The sequence below is a fragment of the Aedes albopictus genome, chromosome 2 (assembly GCF_035046485.1).
Source record: "Aedes albopictus strain Foshan chromosome 2, AalbF5, whole genome shotgun sequence".
Classification (NCBI taxonomy): Eukaryota; Metazoa; Arthropoda; class Insecta; order Diptera; family Culicidae; genus Aedes; species Aedes albopictus.
Window position 1 is genome coordinate 262,638,155 of NC_085137.1, and position 24,423 is coordinate 262,662,577.

At 46.3% G+C, this 24,423-nt stretch overlaps 1 protein-coding gene across 4 annotated transcripts in view; it reads right to left on the reverse strand.

Moving 5' to 3' along the window:
• The window catches only part of LOC109411530 (cytoplasmic phosphatidylinositol transfer protein 1), a 171,428-nt gene that overhangs the window by 98,360 nt on the left and 48,645 nt on the right, over positions 1-24,423 (reverse strand). For 2 of the 4 annotated variants that reach the window (XR_009997713.1, XM_062851691.1), the window contains 3 exons: positions 10,893-10,964; positions 9,827-10,081; positions 108-398 (listed from right to left, as the gene is read on the reverse strand). The exons of 1 other annotated variant lie outside the window; for it this stretch is intronic. Coding sequence is in view for 2 of the 3 variants with exons in the window: in XM_062851691.1 (XP_062707675.1) it covers positions 222-398; positions 9,827-10,081; positions 10,893-10,964 (504 nt within the window). In the remaining variant the exon portion in view is untranslated. Of the gene's footprint in view, positions 1-107; positions 399-9,826; positions 10,082-10,892; positions 10,965-24,423 lie in introns of those variants that run through there. One more of the 4 variants, XM_062851693.1, reaches the window with a different exon arrangement.

Below are 24,423 nucleotides of genomic sequence, written 5' to 3' on the forward strand. Positions count from 1 at the left end.
ACCATGGAATAGGTAGTTTCCACAACGAAATTTATTTCAGTGCAGGTTTTGAAATAAATTAGAGAGAAGAAGCCTTAAAGGACGTGATATTCTTGTTGAACAAAAACATTTTCTACTTTTACCTAACATACTACAACGATCAATTTATAGCATTTTTATGTACTTCATATGCTGCGTCTCATGATCTGTAAAATCAAATTAACTACGTAACCATGAATATATTAATCTACACTATCGGGGCCAGGTGCTGGCTGAGCCTGCTCAGCCAGGACTTTTTGGTTGGCTTCCACTTGTTTCTTGTGCTCGTACTCTCTTACATCGTCTAGAGACATCCAGTGCCATTCGTCTATCCAAGTAAATGCTTGTCGGTGTCCCAATAGTAGAACGTCTCTAATGCACTGTATAGTTATAGAAAATATATATATATAAATTTATTACCTTAATTCATCATTTGTTTTTCAAAAGAGCTCAGGCAGTTAGACTTTTATGAATCAAGGTATAATAGAGAAACAATCGATTTATAAATATATAAACAGAAACCTTCCGGAAAACTGTTTGTTTAAGGATCGTTTTTAGTGTGGCTTCATTCCTATGCAACATACATAGGGGCCGTTCCTAAACCACGTAAGCTTTTGGGGGGAGGGGGTTCTGGAAAAGTCCACGCTCCATACAAATTAAAATTTTTGTATGGATAAAATTCTACGAGGAGGAGGGGGGTCTGAGATGGTCAAGTTTTGGTCTCCGTGGTTTATGGACAGCCCCATATCACATTGGACTTACGACAGCGCAAGTCTTGGTTGTACTTTTATTTAATTAATTTGTAGTAATTCTAGCATTAGACGTGTTGCTCACGGCATAAATACCACAAGGCAGGCTAGTAACCTATGTAAACATCTATTTTGGATGTAAACATGTGACGTCGTTCTTATCGTTTTCACATTGATCAAATTGGTGTGGAGTACTAGATCACATATGAACAATTTGAATTACGTCATCAAAAAGCTGTCAGATTTCGGGAATATATCACCATCTTGGCGAATCACCTGAATGGCGAAGAGAATGTAGGCACGGAGGACCAAGGCAGTGGAGGAAATGACTATGTCGGTGCAGCAGAGGACGGGAACGAACCAACTCCCACGCTGAGGGAAGTTAAGGATGCCATCCACCAGCTCAAAAACAACAAAGCGGCTGGTAAGGACGGTATCGCAGCAGTACTCATCAAGATGGGCCCGGAAAAGTTGGCCACCTGTCTGCACCAGTTAGTAGTCAAGATCTGGGAAACCGAACAGCTACCGGAGGAGTGGAAGGAAGGGATAATCTGTCCCATCCACAAGAAAGGCGACAAATTAATGTGTGAGAACTTTCGAGCGATCACCATTTTCAATACCGCCTACAAAGTGCTATCCCAGATCATCTTCCGTCGTCTTTCACCTAAAGTAAATTAGTTCGTGGAAAGTTACCAAGCCGGTTTCATCGACGGCCGGTCGACAACGGACCAGATCTTCACCGTACGGCAAATCCTCCAGAAATGCCGTGAATACCAGGTCCCAACGCACCACCTGTTCATCGACTTCAAAGCGGCATACGACAGTATCGCACAGAGCTATGGAAAATCATGGACGAGAACAGCTTTCCCGGGTAGCTTACCAGACTGATAAGAGCAACGATGGACGGTGTGCAGAAAAACATCAGGATTTCGGGTGAACTATCCAGTTCATTCGAATCTCGACGGGGACTACGACATGGTGATGGACTTTCCTGCCTACTATTCAACATCGCCCTGGAAGGTGTTATGCGACGAGCCGGGCTCAACAGCCGGAGTACGATCTTCACGAAATCCGGCCAATTTGTCTGTTTTGCGGATGACATGGATATTATTGCTAGAACATTTGGAATGGTGGCAGAACTGTACACCCGCCTAAAACGCGAAGCAGCAAAGGTCGGACTGATGGTGAATGCGGCTAAAACAAAGTACATGCTGATGCTGGTAGGTGAGACTGAGCGAGACAGGACAAGCTTTGGCAGCAATGTTACGATAGACGGTGTTGGGGACAACATTAACGCGGATAGTCCCTACCTATGCCGCCGCCGCTGGACTCGCGGGCGACCGTACATCTGTCACCCTTTGATGTCGACACAGCGCATACATGTGTAATTGTTATGAATGAATGTTGTCCGAATGTAATGTAAATAAAGTTAGTTTGTTATTGTTTCGTTTTATCGCAACAACGCGTTTTATTTCGTTCGTCCGTTTAACTATGTTTTAATTTGTTTCTCGTGCTAATGTTCTCGGTACGCGAGTTCGGCCACCACGTACGGGCGCGGGATACAAAAGTGGCGACTTCGGGAGTGGTTAATATTGCGAAAAAAATCGTTAATTAATTAGCCACCGTGTCACCCACGGCGAAGCGGCGAAGGATGAGTGAGGGTAGTGCTGGTCAGATCCCGTCGCAAAATGGGAACCAGCAGCCTCCGACGAATGTGCAGCAACAGTTTCGACCGCCGCCGGTAGTGAATGTGCCCACTCCCAGTGCGAGTTTTCCTCCGCCCGGACAGATGGACCCGTATCTACTGTGGTTCCAGCAGCAGCAGCAGAATTATGTTGCTGAACTTTTCCGGCAGCAGCAGGAGGTGCTTCGACAGCAGCAGGAGGTGATGCAGCAGCAGCAGCAATCATTTATGGCCCAGCAGGAACAGCTAATTAGGAACATCCTGACGTCGATCCAGGTGCAGGTTCCGTCGAATCCGGAGGCGATTTTGGACTCGCTTGCCAGCAACATCAAGGAGTTTCGCTACGATCCGGATAATAATGTGACGTTTGCTGTGTGGTACAGTCGGTACGAAGACCTTTTTGAGAAGGATGCCAGCCGGCTGGACGGGGAAGCGAAAGTGCGATTGCTGATGCGGAAGCTGGGGATGTCGGAACACGAAAGGTACGTCAGTTTCATTCTACCGAAAGCGCCGAAGGAGTTCGACTTTCCGACGACGGTGAAGAAATTGAGTGTTTTGTTCGGTGCAGCCGAGTCCGTCATCAGTCGGCGATATCGTTGCCTGCAGATTTCGAAGCAGCCGCAGGAGGACTACGTTTCGTACGCGTGCCGCATCAATAAATCATGTGTGGAGTTCGAGTTGTCCAAGCTTTCGGAGGAGCAGTTCAAGTGCCTCGTGTTTGTGTGTGGACTGAAGTCGGACAAGGATGCGGAAGTGCGGCTGCGGCTTTTGTCGAAGATCGAGGAGCGGAACGATGTGACGTTGGAGCAGCTGTCCGAAGAGTGTCAACGATTGTTGAATTTGCGACACGATACGGCGATGATCGAGGAGCACTCGACCGCCGTGAATGCCCTGAGGACGAATCAGCAGCGGTTCAAGAATGGATCACCGTCGAAATTCCACCAGTCCGGTGGGGAGAAAAGTGGTTCCGGATCAAGTAGCGGCAAGGCGAGTCCGGAAATAGCGTGCTGGCTCTGCGGAGGAATGCACTACGCCAGAGAGTGCAGCTACAGGACCAGCAAGTGCAACGATTGTGGCAAGGTTGGCCATAAAACTGGTTACTGTAGGAGTGCAGCGAAGGTCAAGCCCCGGCGATGGAAGCAAAATGTCACATCGACGAAAGTAGTGACCGTCAACTCGTGCAGTGTGCAGCAGCGTCGAAAGTACGTACCGGTCGGGATCAACGGATCACCAGTGCGTCTGCAAATTGACACCGGGTCCGACATCACCATAATTTCGTCGGAATCGTGGAGGAAGATTGGCAGCCCTTCAATGACCGTGTCGACGGTCGTAGCCAAGTCAGCGAGCGGTAGGCCCCTGCAGATTGAAGGTGAGTTCACATGCGATCTTTCTATTGATGGACGAGTGATGCGTGGCACGGTACGTGTTACGAAGGAGGAGCTCCACCTACTGGGTTCCGACATGATCGATGTTTTTGGATTGTGGTCGGTTCCGTTGGACTCCATTTGTAACCGTGTCAGCAGTACTCCAGCCAGTGTGAGCAAGCTGCAAGCCGAGTTCCCGCGAGTGTTCGCTGGTAGTCTCGGGCTCTGCAAGAAAGCGAAGGTGCAGTTCCAGCTGAAGACCGGAGTGACCCCAGTGTTTCGGCCGAAGCGTCCGGTTGCGTACGCGATGTACCAGGCAGTCGACAACGAGCTGGACCGATTGGAACGGGCCAAGATCATCACACCGGTAGATTTTTCGGAGTGGGCAGCTCCGATTGTGGTGGTCCGTAAGGCGAATGGGAAGATCAGGATCTGCGGAGACTATTCGACGGGACTGAATGAAGCGCTGCAACCTCATCAGTATCCGTTACCTCTGCCGCAGGATATCTTCGCCAATCTTGCAAACTGCACGGTCTTCAGTCAGATTGACCTGACGGATGCGTTTCTGCAAGTGGAGGTGGACGAAGGCTCTCGTAACCTCCTGACGATCAACACGCATCGTGGTCTGTACCGCTACAATCGTCTTCCGCCGGGAGTGAAAGCTGCGCCCGGAGCATTTCAACAGCTGATCGACACGATGTTGGTCGGGTTGAAAGGAGTGAGCGGCTACCTGGACGACATTGTTGTTGGCGGCGTCGACGAAGAAGATCACAACAGGAATCTTCGTGCGGTGCTGCAGCGGATCCAGGAGTTCGGGTTCACCATCCGAGCGGAAAAGTGTAGCTTCGGGAAGAGCCAAATCCGCTATCTGGGGCATCTGTGCGATCGGCACGGAATACGGCCTGACCCGGCAAAAATCGAAGCGATCCAGATGCTGCCTGCGCCGAAGGACGTCAGCGGAGTTCGTTCTTTTCTGGGCGCAATAAACTACTACGGCAAGTTCGTGCCCAACATGCGAACGCTTCGGTTCCCGCTCGACGAGCTGCTGAAGGAAAAAGGAGAGTTCCGTTGGACCACCGAGTGTCAGCGTTCCTTCGAACGGTTCAAGGAGATCCTTGGTTCCGACCTTCTGTTGACCCACTACGATCCGCGACGAGAGATCATCGTTTCGGCGGATGCTTCATCGATCGGCGTCGGCGCGACTATCAGTCATAGGTTCCCCGACGGTTCAGTGAAGGTGGTTCAGCACGCGGCACGAGCGCTTACGAAGGCAGAGATGGGCTACAGCCAGCCGGATCGCGAAGGACTGGCAGTGGTGTTCGCTGTAACGAAATTCCACAAGATGATTTTCGGCAGGAAGTTTCGTTTGCAGACCGACCACGCACCTTTGGTTCGGATTTTCGGCTCACGGAAAGGAATTCCGGTGTACACGGCGAACCGTCTTCAGCGCTGGGCGCTGACGTTGCTGTTGTACGACTTCACCATCGAGTACGTGCAAACGGAGAAGTTCGGGAACGCCGATGTCCTGTCGAGGCTGATCAACAACCACGCCAAGCCTGACGAGGATTACGTGATTGCGAGCGTGATTTTGGAGGAGGATTTGCGGTTTGTAGCGGACGAAGCAGTAAGCTGTCTTCCGCTCAGTTTCAAGTCGGTAGAACAGGAGACGCAATCCGACGAACAGCTGCGCAAAGTGTACCGGTATCTTCGAGAAGGCTGGCCGGAAGAGGCGAAGATCGTGGATCCGGAGATACGCCGGCTCCATGGAAGGCGAGATTCGCTGTGCACCGTTGGGAAGTGCATCATGTTCGGAGAACGCTTGGTGATTCCCGAGAAGCATCGGCAGCGATGTCTGCGGCAGCTGCACCGGGGACACCCCGGAATCCTACGAATGAAGGCGTTGGCGAGAAGTTATGTGTATTGGCCGTCGATTGATGAGGAGATTGCCCAGTACGTGAAGGCGTGCAAGCACTGCGCTTCCGTAGCAAGGAGTCCACCGAAAGAAGCACCCGTTCCGTGGCCTCGACCAACTGGCCCATGGAAGCGAGTTCATGTGGACTACGCCGGTCCTATCGACGGAGTACACTACTTGCTGGCAGTCGACGCGCATTCGAAGTGGCCGGAAGTGGTGCCAACACAACGGATCACTTCCACAGCCACGATCAGCATCTTGAGAAGCATCTTTGCCCGGCTGGGAATGCCTGAAACGCTCGTCAGCGACAACGGGACGCAGTTCACGAGCAGCGAGTTCCAGCAGTTCTGCAGCGACAGTGGCATCGATCACGTCACCACGGCACCGTTTCACCCACAGTCGAACGGTCAGGCTGAAAGGTTCGTGGACACGTTCAAGAGGGCGTTGAAGAAGATCCAGGAGGGGAAGGTCGGCGTTGGAGAAGCGTTGGATGTTTTCCAGTTGACCTACCGCACAACACCGAATCGACAGGTCGACGAAGGTAAATCACCGTCCGAAGCAATGTTCGGCCGGCGCATCAGGACAAGTCTGGACCTGCTTCGCCCTCCACCAGAGCGCCCACCGAGTGACGAAAAGGAAGGAAACCGAAGGAGCTTCTTTGCACACGATGCCGTCTATGCGAAGGTGTACAGCAACAACAAGTGGCGCTGGGCACCTGGAACGGTATGTGAAAAGATCGGCAAGGTGATGTACACCGTCTGGGTTGAGGATCAGCGGATGGTTCGAGCGCATGTTAACCAGATGCGCAGTCGTGGCGGTACTACACCAGGTAGCAACAGGCCGCAGTCAGCACTGCCTCTAGACGTTCTGCTGGATGCGTGGAGCATTCCGAGAACTGCGCCGCCAGTCCCAACACCATCTTTGTTCCCGACGGACCCCACGGACTCGTCAAGAGAGTTCCCACCGTTGCCACCTGTGCCGTCTGCGTCCTCGTCGGTGTCTACGTCCATGTCCTCGTCATCATCGTCATCTATGTCTGCTACGTCAGCATCCCCGGAGTTCGCATCGGCAGATAGCGAACCAGTTACTCCAGTACAGCTTCCACGAAGGTCTTCTAGAGCTCGAAGGCCTCCGCAGTGGTTCGACCCGTACCATCTCTATTGAGAAGGGGGGATGTTGGGGACAACATTAACGCGGATAGTCCCTACCTATGCCGCCGCCGCTGGACTCGCGGGCGACCGTACATCTGTCACCCTTTGATGTCGACACAGCGCATACATGTGTAATTGTTATGAATGAATGTTGTCCGAATGTAATGTAAATAAAGTTAGTTTGTTATTGTTTCGTTTTATCGCAACAACGCGTTTTATTTCGTTCGTCCGTTTAACTATGTTTTAATTTGTTTCTCGTGCTAATGTTCTCGGTACGCGAGTTCGGCCACCACGTACGGGCGCGGGATACAAAAGACGGGGATACTTTCGAGGTGGTAGAAGAATTCGTCTACCTCGGTTCCTTGCTAACGGCTGACAATAACGTGAGCCGTGAAATACGAAGGCGCATCATCAGTGGAAGTCGTGCCTACTATAGGCTCCAGAAGAAACTGCGGTCAAAAAAGATTCACCCCCGCACCAAATGTACCATGCACAAGACGTTCTCTAAAATGAGTAAGATTCACACAAAACTGAGCTAAACTGGAACAGCTCAAAAAATGAGTAAATTGGGTTCTTTAGGGGTATCCGGATTATTTCATAATCAGATTCTCCGCCCAAAAATTAGGCGAAATCCAAAATTTCATAATTTTTGGACAACGGGAACTATTTTTAAAATGCATTTAAAGTTTGTATGGGGAAATTTTTTTGTTCGAGTCGAACTGTTATTTTATCGATTGAACTGTCATTCTATCGACAAAAATTAAAACTGTTTTGTTAATTTAACCATCAAAACAAAGGTATTGGAATCCAATAAAATCACGTTATACTTAGAAAAATGAGCTCTTTCGATTAGGCTATAGAAAATAGCAATATTTTATTCACTAAACTGTTTAGTCTAAACAACCCAATTGCATTTCCAGCGATAGCGCTGGCCGAAGTGCAAAAATCCAACAAATTTAAGCCGTATAATATTCTTCACATCAGCACGAATATTATACGACTTAAACTGATGAGATTTTCGCACTTAGGCCAGCGCTAGCGCTGGAAATAAAATTTACTCGTTTTTGAGTTGTCCCACTTTAGCTCTAAAATGAGTGAATTTTCTGACCGTGTGGTCGACCGTTAAATAGGGTCCTAAAATGAAAAATATTTCCCCGGTTTTGCTGCATAACACGAAAGAGCATGCTTTTCTGATCTCAATGGTAATTTTTCCGAACTTAAACAATAACAGAGTAGTTAATAAATTTGAAAATAAAATAATGATGAGCAGGTCTTGTTTGACATTCAAGGTCAACCTTGACGTAACGAAAGTGAAACGGCGGGTTGCAAAAGACACCACATTGGCTCACTTTTGACAATAAATGTTCCTGTTTGACATACACGGTAAACAAAATTTACCCAAAATTTAGTGCTAAACAAGGAGTGTTGCAAAAATTATTAAAATTTTTGAAAATATATTTTATGGGCTTTACCTAATAGGAATACTTAAAAAATGAGTAAACATGTCGTTTTAATCAATGCTTGATCGAATTATGCAGAAATTGAGATAGGCCTTTAGGAGCCTATTAGGGGGGGGACAGTTTTGAATCGCCACTGTCACGTCGGTTCATCGGTGACGTGACGTCCTCGTTCTAAATATGAGTGAAATGTGGAACCTACATTGGTTTCCACAGCAACGTTTCGTATCGCTACCCAGAAGGCCTGGCAGCTTTAACGCTTGTAATATATCTCCGATGTACAAGTATTAATTATGACAAGAAAAATGATAGACGTAGTCGATTCTATCATTTTCCAGCATACTTTCAATGAATGACTGTGCATGTGAAGACTAGACTAGAGCACGGCATAAAAATCACAAGGCAGGATAGTAACCTATGTAAACATCTATTTTGGATGTAAAATGTGACATCGTTTTTCACGTTGATCAAATTAGTGTGGAGTACTAGATCACGTATGAACGATTTGAATTACGTCATCAAATAGCTGTCAGATTGCGGGAATATATCACCTTCTGTAATAGAGTTAATAAACTATAGAGGGAGAATGTCGCTGGCGTCGCCGCCGCAACATCTCTTGCTGGAGAAGATAGGGAGGAATATAAGTGTCAAAGCAAAAAAGTATGCAGTTCGACAGATAGATACCCGGGATGTTTGCGAACGAGAACAAAGGGAACAGCAGCGACATTCGTCCTCTATAGTTTATTAACTCTATTCCTTCTGTACACCGTGGACTAGACTAGATTAGACTGCAATAAAAGAATAATGATTATTATGATCATTGAGAGCATCACAATAAATTATACCTTGCGTCCGGATTCTAAAGGGACAATGCTTTAAGTGAACATTACACTCAAAGGAGCCTTGCAATAATGAGAAGCATAAAAATGTTTTTAAATTTACCATGGCAAAACATGATCATCGACCCACTAACGCTTCTTGTGTGCGTTTTGTTTCTTTTCACATCAACCGGTTCGATAGCTGAGTGGTAGCGTGCAAGCCTGGTGATGTCAAGGTTCTTGGTTCGAATCCGGTTGCCAACAGAAACTTTTTTAAACTGAAAATCGAGTCCATGGTAAAATTGAAAACATAATTCTGTTGAATTAAAACGAAACTAAGTCTGCACAAATTTAGTGGCGTAGTGCATTTAAATTGACCCTCAGAATAGTAATTTTCACCGCAAGCCGCCATTCAGTGTAGCTTTATTAGTTACTAATTGAATCGATTGTTTTTCAATGATTCCTTGATTGACGATCAAACGCAAAAAGCTAAACTGCGCAGGTGGCACTTTTTCTAAACAGTAAATTACGAATCTTAGACTGAAATACTTATGATTCAAATGGAAGAAAAGAGCAATTATTGCAGATTATGATAACGTTCGTACAATGTACTGATCAAAAACACCAATATGTACTACGACTTAAAAACACTGATATAAGGACTTGAACTTACGCGTTGGACAAAATCTTCCACTTTAGTTTGCAGTCCCCAAACTTCAAACGAAACTTGAACAAGCTTGTAGGAACACATAACGGGTTTGTCAGTTTGTCGCCATCCTTCCACCAAGGGGCCACGACCAGTGATCTTAGATTTGAAGAACTTGGGATCTTCCTCTTTTTTATAATGTTTCATGTTTACTTCGTCGAAAGCAATATCCACGAAGTCAACCGTTCGTTCTTCATTTTTTTCCTCCGGCACACAGAGACACTAGAAAAGAATCGAAAGGTTCGACAATGTAATGCTGGACTGGAATGCTGATGATTAGGGTCATACGCCTCAAAAACTATTACTCGGTCTAGGGGCAAGACAGATCTAACGAGAGAAAATATGTACTCGAAATGTTCAGAATTCCTCATGAGGAACTGTGCACCTGCACAGTTCCTCAGATTTTCTCCCATTTATGCCAAAGGATGATCTGGCACCGGTACCATTGTCAAACTACAAAGGCGCCATCCACAAATTACGTAACGCTCTAGAGGGAGGGGGGGAGTATGGCCGAGCGTTACGGTCCATACAATTTTCGGGTTTTCATACAAAAAAGCGTTACGGAGGGGGGAAGAGGGGGGGTCGAAAAATGTCGATTTTAGCGTTACGTAATAAATGGATGCTGCCAAAGTGTTGCGTGTGCTGAATGGAAATTGCAGTTTTGGGGATGTCTTTCAATCAATTTCATCGATCATCGATAAAATGAGTACCTAACTCAGAATTTCTCAGAGTTGCTCTCGTTTGCACCCTTAAACGACAGTACACAGCGAATGAGTAACTGGCGAAAAGACAAAGGATTTTTCACTCATATTTGCGTACGACTGGATCAGCACTAAAAATGTGCTGATCCGGTGTTACACAAATTTGCGTAAAATTTCACACAAGTTTGCATGAAATCTTTTGTCTTTGCGATCGCTGCGTGAGACTTACTCCTTGCTCTGTGTACATCGATCTTTCCGTGTGCACAGTGTCTTGCCCCTAGTACTCGGCTTATTAAAAAAACTTAAAGGAAATAAATAAGAATAAAACTTACATTATCAGACGTTCCAGCGTTATCTTCAAATTTGGTTAAAATGGTTATGTTAAGCTTTGGTATGAATGAACACTGAAAATAGTAATATTAGAAACATTATGTTGTGACAGAGGGAATTTTATTTTGTGGTAAAGATACTCACCGTATATTCTGCGCCACAATTATTAAATATGCATAAAAATAAAAAAAAAGTCGATTTAATAATACTGTAATTTGTACATAGGTGACAAAAGATATTATAGTACTATACTATATATACTATAGTACTATAATATCTTTTCATTCTATCCACGAAAACAAAGGAATTGGAACGCAATAAAATAACGTTATACATACTCTGAAGAATGATTAATGATCTTTCGATTAAGCAATAGAAAATAGCAATATTTTATTCATTTAACAACCCAAATGCTGGGTTTTGACGCCCGTCAGACGGTGCAGTTATCAAACTTTGACGCTAAGTGAAGTGTAGGATTGGCTTCTTTAGCGGTGTTGAGATACAGTGTGTCAAACAATAATTGTCCGTACAATAATTTTTTATTGAAAATAATTTTTCATTTAAATGTTTATAACTTTTTTATAAGTCGATCAAAAACGCTGAAATTTTGACCAATTATAACCTATATATTAAAGCTCAATTGGTAAAATTTCGAGCGAGATCGAATAAGTTTTCTGAAAGTTATAGAACTTTCAGTAAAACTTAAAAGATTTTTGAACACATTTTCAAAACATTATATCTCAATATGTACTTGATGAAACTTTTTCATTTTTTTTTTGTGTTACAGCTTATACCTAAGGCTTTCATATGCAGCTTCGTTTGAGGTTTTATAGTCACTACAAAAAAAATGAAAAATCTGCATATGTTCAGAGTGTCATTTGGAAATTTATCATATTTTGATCAATAAAAGTGTCAAGTGTTTTCAACTGTTTTAAACTCTCGTAATGTAATATTTTTATACAGGACCTACTAAACTACATATGAAGAGTAGGTCCTATGGATTTTTCGTTCAGTCAATGCAATTGTATTGGTGGAAAACGTTTGGCAGATTATATGTGCAAAATATAGTACATTTTAAAACATCGTCAGCTACATAAGTACATTTTTCATATTTTTTGTAGTGAATATAAAACCTCAAACATAGCTGCATGTGAAAGCCTTAGGTATAAGATGTGACACATAAAAAATTGAAAAAATTTCATCGAGTACATATTGAGATATAATGTTTTAAAAATGTGTTCAAAAATCTTATAAGTTTTACTGAAAGTTCTATAACTTTCAGAAAACTTATTCGAGCTCGCTCAAAATTTTACCAATGGAGCTTCAATATTTGGGTCATGATTGGTCAAAATTTCAGCGCTTTTGATTGACGCATAAAAAAGTTATAAACATTTGAATGAAAAATTATTTTGACAAAAAATTTGCTGTACGGACAATTGTTTGATACACTGTAATTCCACATTCTGAATCTGCATGCCAAACTGAACCGAAATCCAAATTTTCATGAATTTTGGAGCCCGGGAACTTATCTAAAAATCAAATTGAAGTTTGTATGGGAGCGATTTGTCGAATCAGCCCTCGTTGCATTTTGTACTGGCTCCGTCAAACAGTTGCCAGGCTGTCAAAAGGTGATTTCGAAAAATCTCTTTGAAATTGATTTTAGGTATCAAAATAGAGTTTTAACAATCTGAAAAAAATTATAGTGGCTCAGAAAAATGTGCTCTTTCGTATAAAATTAAAAAAAAAGAATTCATTTTTTTAATTTAAAACACCAATTAGCTAGTAAGTTAAATAAAAAAAAACTGAAGCATGAAATTTCACATGTTCAACAGAACAGTTATATACGTTTGCTATAGCATTTTTGTTTTCACTGTCAATTTAGAATTTCCAATGTTCAGTTAATTATTACCGATGTCTTGAATTCAGTATTTAGGTAATGATCCCCTGTACCGAAATTACCGGTACTAAGAGGCGGCTCAGTACCGTTTTTTTTTTGGTACCGAAAACTCGGATCTGCAATTGTAGAATCCGTAAAGGTGTATGCTAGCTGAACTTCGATATGGCACAGAAAGCTATGGTAGGCCCGCCGCGGATACATCTCTGGTCTCCACTAGAATCCGCGGCCGCCCTCCTCATCCGCGCTTAGCCCGCAAACCAGTCCCGCCCCAGCCCAAAGCTCAAGCGGAAATGCATAAACCGGCGCTGAACTGAGTTAAGCCCTCCCATCGCGGCTAGATCGAATATGCATGGGACCTCGCAATTTGGAAGGCTGGGGCTGGCGAACCAATACTGATATACTGGAACAAAATTTGTTGCCGACGCCAACAATGACGGACCACACCAAGTAAGCCGAAACATATTAGAAAACAAAACACTGTGGCCGCTCACTACCGCTGGAGTGCACATGGAGGGTTATCCAGGATCCCCATGGTAGTGATCACCTTCCGATCGTTGTTTCTATTTCCAGTGGTTCACGTCAACCTCCATCTATCGACATTTCCTACGACCTCACGAAACACATTGACTGGGGGAAGTACGCGGAAGCAATTATCGACGGTGAGCAATCGGTAGAAATTCTTCCACCGCGGGAAGAGTATCAGTTTCTATCAGAACTGATCATCAGTAGCGCGCTTCAGGCACAACGTCGACCAGTGCCAGGTCCTTCGGTTCGCAGGAAACCCCCCAATCCGTGGTGGGATAGCGAGTGTACAGAAATCTATCGCGAGAAATCCGCTACGTTCAAAGAGTTTCGGAAACGCGGTTCGGTCGAAAACTTCAAGCGGTACACTTCCCTTGAAAGCAAGTTTAAGAACTTGGTCAAGGCAAAGAAAAGCGGTTACTGGCGTCGGTTCGTCGAGGGTTTGTCGCGCGAGACATCAATGAGAACTCTTTGGAACGTCGGGAAAAGAATGCGTAACGCGTCGTCGGTAAACGAGGATCGAGAAAGCTCTCCTCGGTGGATTCTCAAGTTCGCAAAAAAAGTTTGTCCAGATTCCGTACCCGTGGAGCGAATAATTCGTGATGTTTCCGAGGATAGGGACGACATGGATAGGCCGTTTTCGATGGTTGAAACTTGCTCTTCTTTCATGCTCATGCTCTTCTTTCATGTAACAATTCCGCTCCAGGAATGGAACGAATTAAGTTCAACTTGCTTAAAAACCTCCCCGACGTCGCTAAGAGGCACTTGTTGAGCTTGTTCAATCAGTTCCTGGATAACAACATCATTCCGGATGATTGGAGGCAAGTGAGAGTGATAGCTATTCAAAAACCCGGGAAACCGCGTCGTACCGTCCAATCGCGATGTTGTCTTATCCACGGAAGTTGTTGGAGAAGATGATTCTCCTTCGACTGGACAACTGGGTTGAATCGAATGGCATGTTGTGTATCAGAATTTGGTTTCCGCAGAGGCAAAGGAACGAATGACTGTCTTGCGTTGCTTACTTCAGAAATTCAGCTTGCCTTTGCTCAAAAGCAGCAAATGGGCTCAGTGTTTTTGGAGCTTTTGATTCAGTTTGTGTCGATGTTCTTTCCGACAAGGGGCTGTTCATTAATTACGTAAGGGTTTCTAGGGGGAGGGGGGTTTGAGAAATCTTACGCGCCACACAAAAATATTTGGGTTCTCATACAAAAAATCTTGGGGTGGCGAAAAATCGTAAAATTTCCCTTACGTAATTAATGGACAGCCCCCAAACTACACGAAAGTGGCCTTTCACCAGTTTTGAACAACTTTTTGTATAATTTGCTGTTTGAGAAGCAGATGAGTTTTGTTTGCTCATGGCGACTTGACAGTTTCACCAACAGTTTCACGAATTAGCTACATGGGTCTCCCCCAGGGTTGACGGGGGCTTTCTTTACAACTTTTATGATAGAGACATACAGGGGTTGGCCAAAATGTTTGGGATGGGCAACTTTTTTCCTCGCACAAAAAAATTCAACATGCTGTAACTTTTATTATATGTGCATCATTGGTACAAATTTGGACTCGATTGATTAATTTTTCGCGAAGTTAGAACCGTTCGGGTAAAATACTATTTTTTAGACAACTAATTTTTGAACTGTCATATCTCGGAAACCAGTGAACCGAATTGAATGAATTTTTTAACGTTTATCAACAATATATTGATACTTAATACGACGTTATAAAATGTAATACTTTCTCACGACGAATTAAGTTATACCGGGTTGAAATTTTTACCCATATAGAGGAAAATAAGTCAAATTTACAACCACACAAAAATTATTAAATGTGTTTTTCCTTCAATCTAAACAGGCTCTAATATATCTGATTAGAGATAACTTGAGAACAGAAGTGGAAAATCTTTGGATATCAACACTAAAATTTATTGACATTGATGTAAAAAAATTGCATTTTTTCGAGAAAAATCCAAAAAGTGTCAATCCATGATAACTTTTTTTAACGTTTAAAAAGCACCTAAGTTTTAATAGTTTGTGAAGCATTTACATATTGTTAGTGTGCGTTCAAAATTTCATTCAATTCGGTTCACTGGTTTCCGAGATATGACAGCTCAAAAATGAGTTGTCTAAAAAATAGTGTTTTACCCGAACGGCTCTAACTTTGCGAAAGATTAAGCAATCGAGCCCAAATTTGTACCAATGATGCACATATAATAGGTTGAAAAACATTGATATCTGATAATCTGATACAGAAATGCCAAAAGCGAATCAACTTTATGCGAACTATTACCGGAACATGGTGGGGAGGGTGTTACGTTTAAGATTGTTTTGAGACTATGTTAGTTAGAAAATCCAAATTTGAAGACATCAATTACGCGGAAAACAATAATTTGCCGAATCCGCACGCCAACATATTTTCGTTCAGTGCATTTCGATTTCGAACATCAACCACCAATTCAAATCACCGTCAAACCAAAGGGCCACGGTGTAGCGACGACGAAAAACATCGCCGCATCTGAAGCCGTGAGAGAAGATCCTACACACACATCCCCATCGTTGGCGGCAGCACAATTCGGTTCACTGGTTTCCGAGATATGACAGCTCAAAAATGAGTTGTCTAAAAAATAGTGTTTTACCCGAACGGCTCTAACTTTGCGAAAGATTAATCAATCGAGCCCAAATTTGTACCAATGATGCACATATAATAGGTTGAAAAACAGTCAAAATTTGAGATTTTTTGATGCGCTCTATGAAAAGTTATAGCATGTTGAACATTTTTGTGAGAGAAAAAAAAGTTGCCTATCCCAAACATTTTGGCCATCCCCTGTAGATGATTGTCTCATGGAAAATTGCACGTTAGGACAGCTTGCGGATGACTGTGTTGTTTCTATAACGGGATCAATAGCAGTCGATCTGCAAGGACCACTACAGGATACTTTGGACAATTTGTCTACTTGGGCTCTCAAGCTGGGTATCGAATTCTCTCCGGAGAAAACTGAGATAATTGTCTTTTCTAAAAAACAAAAACCGGCAAAGTTTCCGCTCCATCTGATGGGTAAGACAATCATCTGATATCTGATAATCTGATACAGAAATGCCAAAAGCGAATCAACTTTATGCGAACTATTACCGGAACATGGTGGGGAGGGTGTTACGTTTAAGATTGTTTTGAGATTATGTTAGTTAGAAAATCCAAATTTGAAGACATCAATTACGCGGAAAACAATAATTTGCCGAATCCGCACGCCAACATATTTTCGTTCAGTGTATTTCGATTTCGAACATCAACCACCAATTCAAATCACCGTCAAACCAAAGGGCCATGGTGTAGCGACGACGAAAAACATCGCCGCATCCGAAGCCGTGAGAGAAGATCCTACACACACATCCCCATCGTTGGCGGCAGCCGGGCTCAATCATTCGTCTTTTGCTTCGGTCACGCCATTCGTCTTTGTCCGTTTCATCGCGCAACACGCGACCCCGCGAGTGGATAAAATTTGAAGCCACACTAGGAAAAAGTGAAGCCGTACCGGGAAAAGGGTGCAATTGCACGAATCTTAAATCCCGCAATTGGCTTCTTTAGCGTTGTTGAGATAATTCCATATTCTGAATCTGCATGCCAAACTGAGCCGAAATCCAAATTTTCATGAATTTTGGTGCCCGGGAACCTGTTTAAAAATCAATTTGAAGTTTGTATGGGAGCGATTTGTCGAATCACCCCTTGTCGCGTTTTGTACTGGGTGGAGCTGTCAAACAGTTACCCAGCTGTCAAAAGGTGATTTTGAAAAATCTCTTTGAAATTGATTTTAGGTACCAAAATAACGTTCCAAAAATCTGCAAAAAATCATAGTGGCTCAGAAAAAGGTGCTCTTTCGTATAAAATAAAAAAATCGGTACATTTTTCTTAATTTAAAAACCCAATTGTGTTCCACAGGTGAGTGGGCATCATTGTCTCATAATTGGCAGCCTGGCTGATGTTCTTTTCAACACCAGGAAGCGGCGAGACGACTTTGGGCAGAGCCAGCAGTGGCACGAAACATAACCTGCAAAACCAGTAGCCGACCAGCAATCCAGTCACCCGGTGGCGCAAAAGAAGGACAATTTGGCACAGTCTCTGGAGGGTCCAGCCGGTAAGCCATCCGATACTTGCGGGCCACGAGGCCGGGAGCAGACGAGAGACGCCATCTTGAGTGACAGCGATCGTTACGTGGGGACAAAGGCCTTCAAGAAGAAGTATGTGGGATCCAGCATGATTGTCGAATGAAGGCTAATCTCCTCGTTGCCGTAGGGCCTTTATTTGCAGCTTGGTTTCTCTTCACGGAGGTGGCATCTTGCAGCTCAAGCGGGACGGAATCACGGTTGAGGCAGGCACAGGACGTACGCGGGCAAGCCAACCGGAAGATCCGAGTGCATTAAGCTCGGAGCGCAAGGTGGACGACCCGAGGAGCATACCCCGACCACGGATACGATCGGATTCGGTGGACCGTAGACCACCGACAGGTCAAGAGGCAACTTGGCGAGAATTCCAGCTCCGGTTGCGCCGTCAGCCGGATTCGCTCGGTGAAAGTACGATCCAAGGAGCATACAGCGGAAGCCAGCGGCGAATAGGGTAGCTCCAACGGAGTAAATCCACGGAGTCGCCCGGGTCCGCTAAACGAGCTGCAACGGTGTTGCTTCCGACGATTCGCGGACGACTACGAACAGCGATGATGGGTCAGCGGATGACCAGTGCGTTGGCGGCGGAGCGGCACGGAAGATGGGTAGGCCCAGATACATATATTAATCTGCGATTTGATGTTTTTGTGGTTTGCGTTGAGCCTTTGCCCTTCAGTGTTTGCGGTTTTCATTCTTTATGACTCGCTAACGGTATTTTGCTCTATCCGCTACCGGCGAACTTGCAACAAGGGTCGGCGGAGTACAGGATCACGCATCGGAATACCTGACGAAGGATTTCGGAATAGTTAAGGAAATAAACGCGAGAAAGCGGCGCACTTGTAGCGAACTTTACATTTATAAAAGGGCTTTCTCTCGACCAAAGCACACACCGAAAACAAGGTGCGTGCGCACTGAAGGTGCACTTAATAGGGCTGGGCAAAGGCACAAGATATATAATAACAGAAGAGGTGAACATTGTACCTTTCCACACTCCCCCTCAATGTGAATTCTCTTCATATGAACGGTCCTCGTAGAGTCGAAGCCACTCGCAAAACTCTCGGTGCTTCACGGGACCCAAAGGTTTTGTCAGAATATCGGCTTGCATCTGGTCTGTCGGACAGTATTGCAGACGAATCTCTCAACGATCACACAATTCCTTAATAAAACGTTCCTTCGTATCAATGTGTTTTGACCTTTTGCTTACCCGTTCCGTGTGGACAAATGCCAACCATCCCTGGTTGTCTTCCATGATGGTAGTCGGCGAATTCGGTGGCTCTCCCAGGTCGCGAAGAAGCTGTCTGAGCCAGAGTGCTTCCTGATACGCTTCACTGAGCGCCACATACTCAGCCTCCATCGACGACAGGCTCACGCACGGCTGTCGACGACTGGCCCACATGATGCTACCTCCGCTTAGCTTGAATAGTATGTCGGATGTCGAGCGACGACTCTCGACGTCACCGGCTCAATTGGCGTCCGAGAAACCGGTTAGCGCTTGCTGTTGTTCTCCGCCGAGCTGTAACTGGAAGCGCCTCGTAGACTTCAGGTAGCGTAGTACGCGCTTCGCCGCTATCCAGTCACAGTCACGGGCGCACTGAATCTTCTTCCCAGGATTGATGCACTTGCTGCTATGTCTGGCCGAGCAACGGTGGCCAAATAAAGCAGTCCTCCAACCAAGCTACGGTAGCTAGTTGGATCTTCGAATGGTTCCCCTGTGTCTCTCGTTTTCACATACCCGGGTTCCATCGGCGACTTGGCCGTTTTGCACTGTTTCATCCCAAACACTTCGAGCAGTTTGTCAATATAGTTACGCAGTCCCAGTTTAAACACTTTTTCTTCACGCTTGACTTCAACTCCGAGAAAGTGTCGCACTTCTCCGAGCGATGTCAGTACAAAGTCCACTTTCAGTTCGTTACAAATCTTCTCAATATCTGATTCGCCCATAAACGCAAGCAGTAGATCGTCAACATACACTATTAGAATCACTTTTGCACTTCCGCTATCTCTGACGTACAAGCACGGGTCTGCTACAGCTGCCTTGAACCCATTCTTCACCAGTGCTTCGTCTAATCGCCGGTTCCAGCAGCGTGCTGATTGCCGCAGCCCGTATATGCTACGTTGCAAGCGGCACACCAAGTTTTCCTTCCCAGGAACGACGAAACCCGGCGGCTGTCGCATGAAAACCTCCTCATTCAGCGAACCGTAGAGATAGGCCGTCTTCACGTCCAGGTGACGCACGTGCATATTCTGCTTCGCCGCCAGCGACAGGAAGGCCCGGAACGTTGCTTGACACGTTACTGGTGCAAACACTTCGTCTACGTCGACTCCTGTTCGCTGGGCATAGCCTTGGGCCACCAGCCTCGCCTTATGCTTCACCACCCGGTTTTCTTCATTCCGTTTCTCCTTATATACCCATCTGGAGCCAATAGCCCTCTTACCAGCCGGCAGCGGGACCAACTGCCATGTCTTGTTGCGCCGGTAGGACTGCAGCTCCTACCCGCCATACTCGATCCTTCAACGCTTCCTTGTAGTTTATCGGTCCTTCAACAGCGCAGGCGGCAAAACCTACGGCGTACTCCAGGTTATAGTCCTCCAAATGTCGCGGTTTGGCTCCAAGATTTGATCTTCCTGAACGGCGAAAGCCGGAACTGGAGCATGCACCTGGTTACGCATCCTCTTCCGCTTCAGCTTCATAGTAATCTTCGGACGATTCGTTGAGCACTTCTTCCTTCTCTTCCTTGAAGGGAATCACAGCCGCAATCGCAACCCGCAATCACTCACCTTTATTCCTGTAGCCAAACCTTCCTTCAGGAGCCGTTCTGCAGCGGCCCAGTCACGGTGGCCGAGCCGTCTGTGCCACTGGTGCTGGCAATCCACCTTATACCGGCCTTCCGATGCAGCCAACGACGCTTCTTCTACGCTCAGGTAATACAGACCGCCGTGCCGGAATCCGGTGGCGACAACTTCACTTTTCCGGTCCACGATTTCACATCCGTCACTGTCAAACACTACACGAAAGTTCATCTGTGCCAATTTTCCTACCGAAATCAAGTTAGTGGACAATCCTGGCACGAATTTCACTTCGTTAACATCTTTGAGGCTTCACCAGATCCGTCGACCCCAAGCACTGTGCCACTTCCTTCACCCAGAATTTGGGTTTTCTTGCCGTCTGCCATCGTAATGTGCCCACCCGCAAACTCCTCCAACGATTCAAAAAATGACCGGTCGTTGGTCATATGCGCACTGGCACCACTGTCGATCACCCAACTGCACTGTTTTTCTTCGCCGACGACAAAAGCAACCCCCCGCGATTCACTTTGATCGGCTTTAGCTTTGCCGTATCCACTACCACTAGCACCGGCAGGCTCTTCTTTCTTCTGGGTGGCCAAAAACTTCCGGCAGTTACGCATGATGTGGCCGGTCTTCTTGCAGAAATGGCAAGTGCGCGAATCACCACTCGACTTGCCTTCTGCGGAACGCATCGCTTTTTCGATCTTAGTTGATCCACTTCCCTTCCTCTCGAGCTGCCGATTATACTCGTCGACAAGCTTCGATTGAGATGTCATCGTCTGACCGACTGTCCAACGCGGTCACAAGTCCATCGTACGACGGTGGAAGGCTTCGGAAGAGCATACAATTCTTGGTGTCTTTATCCAAGGTTGTACCCAAGGTTGTACCCGCCGCGTCGATCGAACAATTCATCAAACTCTCGCAAATGCTTTTCGACGTTTCCGTTTTCGGCGAGATTTGACGCGCACACCTTCTAACACTTTCTACCACCTGTCATCTATATTTAATTTCATGGCCAATGCACTCATTATCAAATCAACAGTTTTTCACTTTGAACCGTACTGCTTTTTACAGTTATGCAAATCGAAGTGATTTTTAGTTAATTTCCCTGGTAGGTTTGTTTTGGTTCTCAACTCAACACTGACAGCTTTGCGAATTCAAGGGAAAAGCATTTCCGATCATGTTGATTGTAACAGAGTTATGGGAATTGCCACAGCAGAAATAACTTACGAAAAACGTTTAGCGAGTTTAAAAGTACAACGTGTTTATTCAGGTTAAAGTTTACATCGATTGAATGAAACGTCAAAAGAAAAACAGGCACAGTGGTGCCAATAAAAGTGGGGGCAATAGGCAGCAGTGTTGTACACTCAACACCCTCCTTCAAGCGCTGCTGTCTATAAGGCCGATGCCCACACGATGACGTCGAAACGCTCCAACCGGCAAACTCTTCGTCATAATGTCCGCTGGTTGGTTTTCCGAGCAAAGATACTCGAGCTGAATCCGTCCTTCTCGCACCAGGTCCTTCAGGAAGTGTAGCTTGACATCTACATGTTTTAAGCGTCCAAACTCCTTCGAATTTTCAGCGATCCGAATGGTGGACTGGTTGTCCTCGTAGAAGGTAATTGGTTCAACTAGTTTACACCCCAAGTCCTTCAGAAGCCGTACCATCCACATCTGATGACAAGCTGCGTTGCAGAGAGCGTTAAGCTCCACTTCAGTCGATGACAGAGAAACGGTTTTCTGCTTTCGCGTAATCCACCCCACAGTGCATCCCAGAACCTTGAAGATACAGCCACTTATCGACCGGCGATCAGAAGTGTCGTTCGCCCAATCCGCGTCGGTGAACACTTCAAGCGTAGCTGCTGCGTTATCGGCTTGGTACACGAGACACAGGTCCAGCGTCCCGCGTATGTACCGCAAGATCCGTTTGAGATGAATCCAATGGTCATCGGTAGGGCAGCTCTGATACTGACTGTAGTAGTTCACAGCTGCCGCAATGTCCGGCCTCGTCGTCAGCGACACGTACGTCAGACAACCCACCAGCTCTCTGTACGGGTGTTTCGTCCGCTTCTCCTCCGTGCCTTTCTCCAACTTGAGCCGCACCTCCATGGGAGTGGAGACAGGCTTGCACTCCTCCATGCCAAACCTTCGGAGCAAATCTTGCAAGAACCGCTTCTGGCTGATCTTCATCATCCTTGCTTCCACGTCACGTTCAATACGCATCCCGAGAAAGCTCTTCACATCACCTCCGTCGGTCATCTTGAACTCCATTGCCTGGCTTCGCTTCACCGTCTCCACAATCTTCAAGTTCGCTCCAGCGATGATCACGTCATCCACGTACACGACCAAGTACACGGTGTCCTGTCCAACCTTCTTCCAATACAAACATGGGTCATTTGCACTTCGCGTAAACCCAAGCCGTTGCACGATGAAGCCGTCGAATCGATCATTCCATGTCTTCGCCGCTTGCTTCAGCCCATAGAGGGACTTTTCCAGCCGGCACACTCGACCGTCCCCTCGGTCGAACCCCTCAGGCTGCACCATGTAAATTTCCTCGTCGAGCTTCCCGTTGAGGGAAGCCGTGGAAACATCCATCTGGTGGACCACCATCTTGTTGTGGTTCGCCAGAGCCAAAACCGTACGCAGAGTGTCAAGTTTGGCGACAGGCGAGTAAGTCTCCGAATAATCGAAGCCGAATTTCTGGCTGAAGCCCCTCGCCACAAGTCGAGCTTCGTAGCGATCCGGCTCTCCGTTCAGTCCTCGCTTGATCTGGAACACCCATCTATTGGTCACTGCGGTACGCCCCGGAGGCAGCTTGGTCAACCTCCATGTTCCGTTCCTCGACTGGGAGTCCATCTCATCTCGCATAGCAGCTTCCCACTTACTCCAATCATCCCGCTTCTTGGCCTCCGCAACAGTGGTTGGAAGGTTATCCACAAAATCCATCGCATTCAGAGCGTAGCCCGCATACTCGACCTCGAAATCCTCGTGCCACGCCGGAGCAGTTCGTTGTCGCCTCGGTCTTCCTTCCGCGTTGCTAACAGGCAGCGTTTCAGCTGGTGCTTCAGCCGCCGGCTCAACCGCATCGTCCTCCAAAAAGCTTCTGAACTCGTCTCCGGTATCCTCGTACTCCGAGTCGCTGGGTTCCTCTTCCGTTTCATCTTCCTCTGGCTCCGGTTCGCGAATCACTGGAACCTTGACGAAACCGTTGGAACGAGGTTTGCTTCCGCTCTTCACCGTATCGCTTTTAATGCAATCCACATCCCGCGCATGGACTATCTTCTTCGCTACAGGATCCCACACACGGTAGCCATTGTGAGTGTACCCTACAAAGATCCCCTTCCAGGCCTTCGCATCGAGCTTTTTACGGTGCTCCTTCGGAATGTGCACGAACATTGGACAGCCGAAGACACGTAGCTTGCTGACATCTGGCTTCCGGCCCTCCAAGAGCTCGAAAGGCGTCACGTTTGAATCCAGGACACTCGACGGGCTTCGGTTTACCAAGAAAGCTGCAGTCTGAACCGCCTGACCCCAAAACCGCTTGTCTATCTTCGAATCCTCCAGCATAGACCTCGCCTTCTCCACAAGAGTGCGGTTCATCCGCTCGCTGACCCCATTCTGCTCTGGGGTGTACGGAACCGTCCATTCCACCTGGATACCCTTATCTGCACAAAACCGCTCAAACTCCCTGCTTCTGTATTCACCGCCGTTGTCACAGCGGAGGCGGCACACCTTCTTCCCGAACTTCGCCGTCACGTGAGCCTCGTACTGCCGGAAACATTCGAAGACTTCATCCTTGCTCTCGATCAGGAACGTCATGGTGAAATGACTCCAGTCATCTATAAAAGTGACGAAGTACTTCACCCCGCCTAGGCCGACCGGCGTAACAGGCCCGCACACATCGGAGTGTATCAACTCCAGCACTCGCGACGATCGTCTCGCGTCCCGCACAACGAACGGCTTCCGGGTTTGCTTACCGGTCACGCAAGCCTCGCACACGACGGTTTTCTTGTCCGAATTGTCATTGTTCACTTTCAGTCCGACGACCATTTGGTCCCGAATCAGTTTTTCGACACTTTTCGTATTCAAATGGCCAAATCGACGGTGCCACAGTTCGAGATGCTTCGAAATACGTCCACAGGAAAACAATGCCTCACTCGCGCCGTGCTTGTCCGT